The sequence below is a fragment of the Elephantulus edwardii genome, unplaced genomic scaffold (assembly GCF_000299155.1).
Source record: "Elephantulus edwardii isolate Elephantulus edwardi_28Jun2011 unplaced genomic scaffold, EleEdw1.0 scaffold00279, whole genome shotgun sequence".
Lineage (NCBI taxonomy): Eukaryota > Metazoa > Chordata > Mammalia > Macroscelidea > Macroscelididae > Elephantulus > Elephantulus edwardii.
In genome coordinates this window covers 1,389,439-1,397,671 of record NW_006400029.1, presented here as the reverse complement: position 1 = coordinate 1,397,671, position 8,233 = coordinate 1,389,439, and the positions used below count along the sequence as shown (strand labels likewise).

Genomic DNA, 8,233 nt, shown 5'->3' with positions numbered 1-8,233 from the left:
CGGAGCCAGCTACAGTTTGTTATGGTCCACATAGTCAAACTCCTTTGCACAATCAATGAAACACAGATAGACATTCCTCTGGTACTCCCTGCTTTCAGCCAAGATCCATCTAACATTAGCTACACTATCCCTAGTACCACAACCTCTTCTAAACCCAGCCTGGACTTCTGGCAATTCTCTGCTGATGTGCTATTCCAGTTGTTTTTGGATAATCTTCAGCAGAATCTTGCTTGCATGTGAAATCAACGATACTGTTCTATAGTTTCCACACTGTGTTGGGTCATCTTTCTTTGGAATGGGAACAAATATAGATCTCTTCCAGGCAGTTGGCCAAGTGGTCATTCTCCAGATTTCTTGACACAACTTGGTGAGCACATCCAGGCCAGCATCTGTTAGCTGAAATATGTCAGTTGGTATACCATCTAGCAGGCCTCTGAAAACGCTATGTACAACAGAACACACGTAGAATGACAGAAAGGGCAACTGAGTATGGAAATACAAAGGAAGAGAAACAGTTGCAAGCAGACATTATTGATTGGAACATGGAATGTGAGAACCATGGATGTAGGAAAATTAGATATTGTTAAGGAGGAAATGGAACGCATAAATATTGATATACTAGGCATTGGTGAGATGAGATGGACCGACATGGGACATTTTGAATTGAATGATCATATGATATACTAACCCCGGAGATGAAAAGGTGAGGAAAAATGGGGTTGCTTTCATAGTTATAAAAGCCATTTCTAGATCTGTCTTGAAGTACAATATTGTGAGTGACAGGATAATATTGATACACATACAAGGAAGTCCAGTGAATATCACTATCATTCAGATATATGCACCAACAACTCGAGCCAAAGAAGAGGAAATAGAAGAATTCTACCAACTCTTACAATCAGAGATTGATCAAACATGTTAACAAGATGCATTGATAATAATGGTGACTAAAATGCAAAAGTTGGGAACAGAGAAGAAGAATCAGTAGTCGGAAAACATGGACTCAGAGACAGAAATACAGCTCAAGATAGAATGATTGCATTTTGCACAGTCAATGATTTATTCATTGCAAACACATTTTTTAAGAGACATAACACAGGTTATACAAATGGATTTCACCTAATGGTATGCATAGGAACCAGATCGATTACATCTGCAGAAGGAACCTCTGGAGAAGATCAATATCAGCTGTGAAAACTAGGCCAGGAGCTGATCGTGGAACAGACCACCAACTACTACTCATAAACCAGTTCAAGCTGAAGCTGAGGAAAATTAAATCGAATCCATGGGAACCAAAATATAAGTTTGAGTCTATCCCACCTGAATTTCAGAACCATCTCAAGAATAGGCTTGAGGCCTTGAACACGAATGAGTGAAGAACAGATAAGTTGTGGAAGGGTATCAAGGGTATCATCCAAGAAGAGTGCAAACATTCATTACAAAGACAGAAGAGGAAGAAAAGACCAAAATGGATGTCAGAAGAAACTCTGAATGTTGCACTGGAGTGCAGAGAAGCCAAAGCAGAAGGAAGAATTCAAGATACTAAACAGCTGAATAGAAGATTTGAAAAGGTAGCGTGGGATGACAGAGTAAAATATTACAATAAAATGTGCAAGAAAGGAGCTGGAGTCAGAAAACCAAAATGGTTGAACTCGCTCAGCATTTCTTAAGCTCAAGGAACTGAAGAACAAATTCAAACCTCAGTTGCTATAATCAAGGATGTGTTAGGCAGAGTATTAAATGATCCAGGAGGTATCAAAAGAAGATGGAAAGAATATACTGAGTCATTGTATCAAAAGGAATTGGCAGACTCAGAAGAATTTAATGAAACAGCATATGAGCAAAAGCCTATGGTGATGAAGGAAGAAGTTCAACCTGATTTGAAGGAAATAGCAAAAAAAAGGCCCCAGGAATAGATGGTATACCAATATGAGCAAGCATAGCCCTCTTTATTTTTGAACTCCAGTTCTTTACACTTTTCATTACACATTTCCTTTGTCTTCCTTTTGAAATAATCTATTCAGCTTCTTAATGTCTTGATTTCTTCCCTTTGCTTTGGTTTCTCAGCGCTTTAGTGCAGTATTCAGAGTCCGTTTTGGTCTTTTCTTCTTCTTCTGACTTTGTAATGATCTTTTGGATTCTTTATGGATGACACTCTTGATATCCACCCACAGCTCATCTGATCTTTGGTCATTAGTGTTCAAGGCCTCAAACTTATTCCTGAGTTGGTTTTAAAATTTAGGTGAAATAGACTTAAGATCAAATTTTGATTTCTGTCTCTAAGGCCTCTCCTGTTTCCCCTGCAGAGCTAAGCGAAGTTGTCTGATATAAACCTGCAGGCCTCGTGCTGAAGCCTGATTTTGAAATCTTTGAGCTTTTCTGCATTCAGTTTGGCTGTTAGGAAATCTGGAAGTTTCCGGCCCAACTGGTGAAAGCTGTATAACAGACATTCCACGCAACTGAACTGCAGCTTAAGTTCTTCATTGCCAGTGTTCTCTCCATTTTCCGCTTCTTCTGGTGGGAGAGGCATGTACTCCAACAACTTATTGAACAGTTTTCTTAAATTTGTCTCTAGCTTTTCCATGTCACCACAGAATGAGCTCATCTCTGCCAACAGTTTCAATACCTCCAATTGTATGTCAAGACCCTCCACAGGGGTAGTCAAGGAACTGAGGTTAGGAAGAACCTGCTCACAGAAGTGAGTCACAAATTTTGTAGAATGAACATTTTTAGAGAAGAGGGTCACTGCCTGGTGAGTACCCTGCAGGAGTCGGTCCACGCCGTTGGGATCTGAGGGATTGAAGGTCTGCTCCAGGTCAGCCTGCTCGGCTACCAACTCCACAAGTTGCTGCCTGCCACTCGCTGTCTGTAAGCTTTTTAACCCTGATAGTATCTTCATGAACAGAACAAATTCTTCACCTGTCACATCGTCAAGGACCTTTTTTGATTCAGTTAGTATCAGCTCCTCTACTTCCTTTGTTAGAACTTCATCAGGCAGAATCTTAAGTTTGGTGGAAAGGAATTTCATTGCTCGTTCTCTTGACAGTATCTTCTCCTTAAAGTATCTGGCTGAACAAGCCTCCTAAAGTCCCTTTTGCATCCATCTTAAATATACTTAATAGGGCGTTATTCACTAAGTTAAATTCTGCAGAGTCATCTGTCCGCAGAAGCTGGGTTAGTATGTCTGCTAATCGGGGAAGATTTTCTCCAGTGGCAAACTGAAGCAGTTCCTTAATTGCTTGGCTTCGAATCGATACATCTTCATCCTCACAGAGGTCTAACTGTGCATCGAAAGCTGAATCAGCCAATTCGGGAAAATGCTTGAAGAATTTTGGAATAAATTGAGCTGCTAATCTTTTCTCCTTAGTACCACCTTTCACACCATCCAGTATTACTTGATAGGAATCTTTATGCTGGCCCTCTTGTTCCATGGCATCGGCCAAGATGCCATAATTGCGGTAAAGTTCCTCCACCGTCGGCATGGTGAGCAACAAGGCCAGAATCCGCTCCGGCTGTCATCGTCGTCACCGGCGCCACCGCCACTGGAACTTCTCCGAGCCCGCGATCGGGACTCCAAATTTTGATTTCTGTGCATTTGATTTGACTTTGTTTATCTTTTATTTTAACTTGCACATGAGTAGCTGATTCACAATCAGTATCTGTCCTAATTTTCACTACTGATATTGAACTTCTCCAACGATTCCTTTCACAGATGTAACCAGTCTCATTCCTGTGCATACCATCAGGTGAAATCAGTGTTTATATTCTGTGTTTATGGTTCTTATAAAGATATACGCTATAAATAAATCATTCATTGTGAAGAATTCTATCATTCTATTTTCAGCCTCATTTCTGTCACTAAGTCCATGTTTTCCAAACTAGAGAACAAATTTATGCCTTGAGTTGCAATATTTAAGGATGTTATGGGTAGAATATTGAAAGATCCAAGAAGTATGAAAAGAAGATGAAAGAAGTCTACACGCCGTGACACTAGAGACATTATCACTAATGTCCTTCCACAGATGTAGTTGATTTGATTCCTCATATACAGCTCAAATCAACTTGTATTTCTGGTAGTTATCTGTCAATGCACTGTTCCAGTTTCTAGAAAATCTTCAACAGGATTTTGCTGGCATGTGATATGAGTAAAGTTGTATGATAGGGTGAAAGCAGGAATATTACTATAGATCCTGAATCAAGTAAAAGAGAAATAAGATTATTTATTATTCATAATTTTCTGTGGGGGAGACCTGTTAGTATCATGGCTTGAGTATTGAATTGCTAACCAAATGGTCAACTGTTTAACTTCATCAACTGCTTGCTTGGAAGAAAAATGAGACAATCTACTTCTATAAAGATTTATAGCCTTGGAAAACCAATGGAGAATTTCTACTCTGTCCTGCAAATTCCTTGTGAGTCAAAAGTGACTCAGTAGCAGTAGTCTTCTTGTTGTTGTCTTTTGTATGTATAAAGTATTTGAGTATATGCTATTTATAGAGCTTTGTTGGCATTTTTCATATTGAATTGCATGGATAGTCTAAAGGCCATGCAGCTCTCTGGCAGATCTAATCTACCAGTGCCTCCACAGGAGAAAGATGAAGAGTCTTCTCTTATTCTAACTTCAGAAACCCTATGTAGGATCAGCTGTGTGTCAGCTCAGACTTTACTGACAGCGAGAATGTCCCTGGTTATATTGTGAGAAAATGAAATGAAAATTCACTCAGTACTCAGCGTTATAGTGACCCTATAGGTTACCCCCTCCCCCCCCATTTTAGGTCTTGTATCTTGTATCTTTCAGTTCTATGAATTCTGTTTAGTTTTTATTCTTTCTCGCTGTTTATGTTTTACCTAAAATCCTTAAACACATTTATAGCAACTGTTTTACAATCTTCCCTGTTAAGTTTTTCATTTCTGTACTTTATGAATTTTGTTCTATTAGATTTCTCCCTTTGGTTATGGACAATAAAGCTTTTGTTTTTTATTATGAGTGATTTAAAAATTTGAATACTAGCTTCCTCAACTATTCTGTTTCAGTGTTCAAATTTATCTGTTCTCCTTTAAAGAGTAAGTTCTGGCCACATTTGAGTTATTTGACTAGTTTGCTTTTTTTGAAGATTATCTTTGAAGTTTTCAAGTCTCTTTGAGACTTTTATTTTAAGGTAACTTTTTCCTAGTTTCAGCCTGTATTAAAGAAAATCTTCCAAGTATTTACCAAACACACTAACTACTGTTCATTGAGGACTCTCTTCTGGGTAGTCAGCATTCAAATATTTCTTAGTCCAAACATGTGCAGATTTTTCATCTTTCAGCACCCTGGCAGTTATTTTTTTCTTTTGCTATATGTATACATTTTTTCTTTTGCTATATGTATACAACTCATATATAGGCTTAAGGTGAGCCCAAATCATAATTGTAAAGCTATTTCTTTACATGGCTTCTTATACACTGAGAGCTAGACAATGAATGATATAAGAATAATCACTATTTTTGAGTTGTGGTAGAAAAGAGTATTGAATAGTCCATGGACTGCCAAGAAGCCAAAGAGTTGTATCTTGGAGAAGGTGCAGCCAGAGTGCTCTGTAGAAGCAAGGATGATAAAACTTCATTTCAGATACTTTGAACATATTGCTTGGAGAGACTATTCCTTGGAAAAGAACATTAAGCTTGCAAAGTTGGAAGGTCAGGAAGACCCTCAATAAGAAGGATTGACACAATGACTACAGCAATGAACTAAAGTTGTCTGAGATGATGAGGATGGCACGAGAGGACACAGTTCAAATCTGTTGTTCACAGGGTTGTTATAAGTCAAACTCTCCTTGATGGCACATAATAACAACAGTAATAATTCAACAACTACAAACTCCCATTCTCTGCCTTCTCACGTTAGTTATACCTCTCTACCCTCTCACATTAGTTAGTGACATTGTGTCTTGCTTGTTTGGGACAAACACTTCTAGAGAGAAAATTAGTAATTTAGGGATTTCTTAGTTTCTTTCTTTAAGAAATCCTGCTTTGATTATTATCCCATTTTGGGAAAAAATTTTCATGTATTTTTCCCAGTTTTCTGAGTAAAAGTGAAAATGTGCCACCAGCATAGAAGTCTTGAATTACTATTAAAATTGTTTCATTCATTGCCATCAATTCTGTTCAGAAGACTTAGATAGACTTTCTATTGAGTTTATTTCTGAGGTTTTAAATTGTAACAGAATGAACTTGCAGTCTTTCTCTGCATAGCCTTTGGGTCAGTAGTGCAAACTCTCTATGAATTACATCACTAGAGCTCCCTTAATTTTCTTGTTGTTGTTGGATTTTGAGAGGTTGTAAGTCACGCAAGAAGAAATTGGTTTTTTTTTTCTCCCACAGAGTTGGTGGATTTGAACCATCAGTCTTTAGGTTAGTAGAGCAACTCCTTACTGCTAGGCCACCAGTAGTACTTCCTTTAAATTGTTTAGAAATGATGAAATCTCAAAACTCCAGCAGCATTCATTTGTTTTTCCAAATATAAAAAAATAACTACTGGAAATATATGTATTACTATAATTTTTATTATTATCTATTTTTTATTTGTCTATTACACTTATTCATAGACATGTACAAATGCCTGTTGTGATGCTAAAACTTGTACACCGAAAGCAGGAGCAGAATGTGTTACAGGACCATGCTGTAGGAATTGTCAGGTAAGATTTATGATTATTAACATCTTCCCATTTATTCTGCATTGTGTCTAGTACCTAAATGCTATTTCAGAGTATGTAGGCTTACAGTTATAAGCCAAAGTAAATTCTTTTCCAAAAAAGGAAGATTAATTTCATAACTGAATATATGGTTTTGAAAGTCTTTGTTGACTTGAAGCTTTCTTTCAATGACATTATTCTCACACATTTGATGCTGCTAGACTTACACTTGAGATCTTGTATAATACTTTTACATACTGCTTGTTCTTGTTGTTGTGTACCGTCAAGTTGGAACCCACCCATAGCTGACCCTCCAGGGGTTTTCATAGAGAGTTAATCTCAAGGGAGGAGATTACTCATCTTTCTTCTGCAGAGCAGCTGATGGAATCAAACTTCGTGCCTTTGAAATTATAATATAGCTTCTTGCCATTAGGCCACTGCTTATCACCATTAAAAAGAATTCTTTTGTTCACTTTATTTGATATTTAAACTTTCATAATACATAAAAATATAAGTAGTAATAATAAATTTCATTGATTAAATAGTTTAAACATATAACAGTTTTCCATAAATGTGTAAAACAGAAAACTCACTAAAAGGAACTATTTCCAAATACTACATTTTAGCACAAACTTTGAACTGTAGTTTCTTGACCCAAAAGTCCATATTTTACTTTCAAAAATAAAGATGTTCTCTCACTGATTAATTTTCCTTTTTTATTTGTAAGACGGTCGTCACAAGTGAAATATTTTGTGATGACTATTTTTACATGTTAACTTAGCTATGTCAGAATATCCAAGGTTTTGATCAAACATTAGTTTAAACACTGCTGTGAAGTAGATTTTGTACTAGTTGCAGTTGTAATCATCTGTTCAGCTTTTTTACTTCAGCATTTCTTCCCTTGTTTTGGATCCTTAATGTTCTACTGCAGTTTTAAGAGTCTCGATTATCCAAAAACGACTGGAACAGCACATCAGCAGAGAACTGCCAGAAATCCAGGATGGATTTAGAGGAGGTACTAGGGATATTGTAGCTAGTGTTAGATGGATCTTAGCTGAAAGCAGGGATTACCTGAGGAATGTCTATCTATGCTTCATTGATTATACAAAGACATCCGACTGTGTGGATCATAACAAACTGTGGCTGACTCTGAGCAGAATGGGAATCCCAGAACACTTAATTGTGCTAATGAGAAACCCATACTTGGACCAAGAGGCAGTTGTCAGAACAGAGCAAAGAAACACTGCATGGTTCAAAATTGGGAAGCGTACGCCAGGGATGTGTCCTATCTCCATACCTTTTCAAGCTGTATGCAGAACAGATTATCCAGGAGACTCGGCTCTATGGGGAAAAATGTGGGGTCAAGATTGGTGGACAATCTGCGTTATGCAGATGACACAACCCTGCTTGCTGAAACTTGAGGAGGACCTGAAGCGCTTGCTGCAGAGGGTCAAGGAGTGCAGCCTTCAATATGGATTGAGGCTCAATGTCAAGAAGACAAAGATTCTCAACACTGGACCAATTGGCAGCATCAGGATGGATGGTGAAGAGATTGAGAT

At 37.7% G+C, this 8,233-nt stretch overlaps 1 protein-coding gene and 1 pseudogene across 1 annotated transcript in view; one reads left to right on the top strand and one right to left on the bottom strand.

Annotated features, from left to right (window-relative positions):
* The window catches only part of ADAM32 (ADAM metallopeptidase domain 32), a 195,673-nt gene that overhangs the window by 137,784 nt on the left and 49,656 nt on the right, over positions 1-8,233 (top strand). The window contains exon 11 of the mRNA XM_006900307.1: positions 6,588-6,677. Coding sequence (XP_006900369.1) covers positions 6,588-6,677 — 90 coding nt within the window. The remainder of the gene's footprint in view (positions 1-6,587; positions 6,678-8,233) is intronic.
* LOC102877093 lies at positions 2,280-3,482 on the bottom strand (annotated as a pseudogene).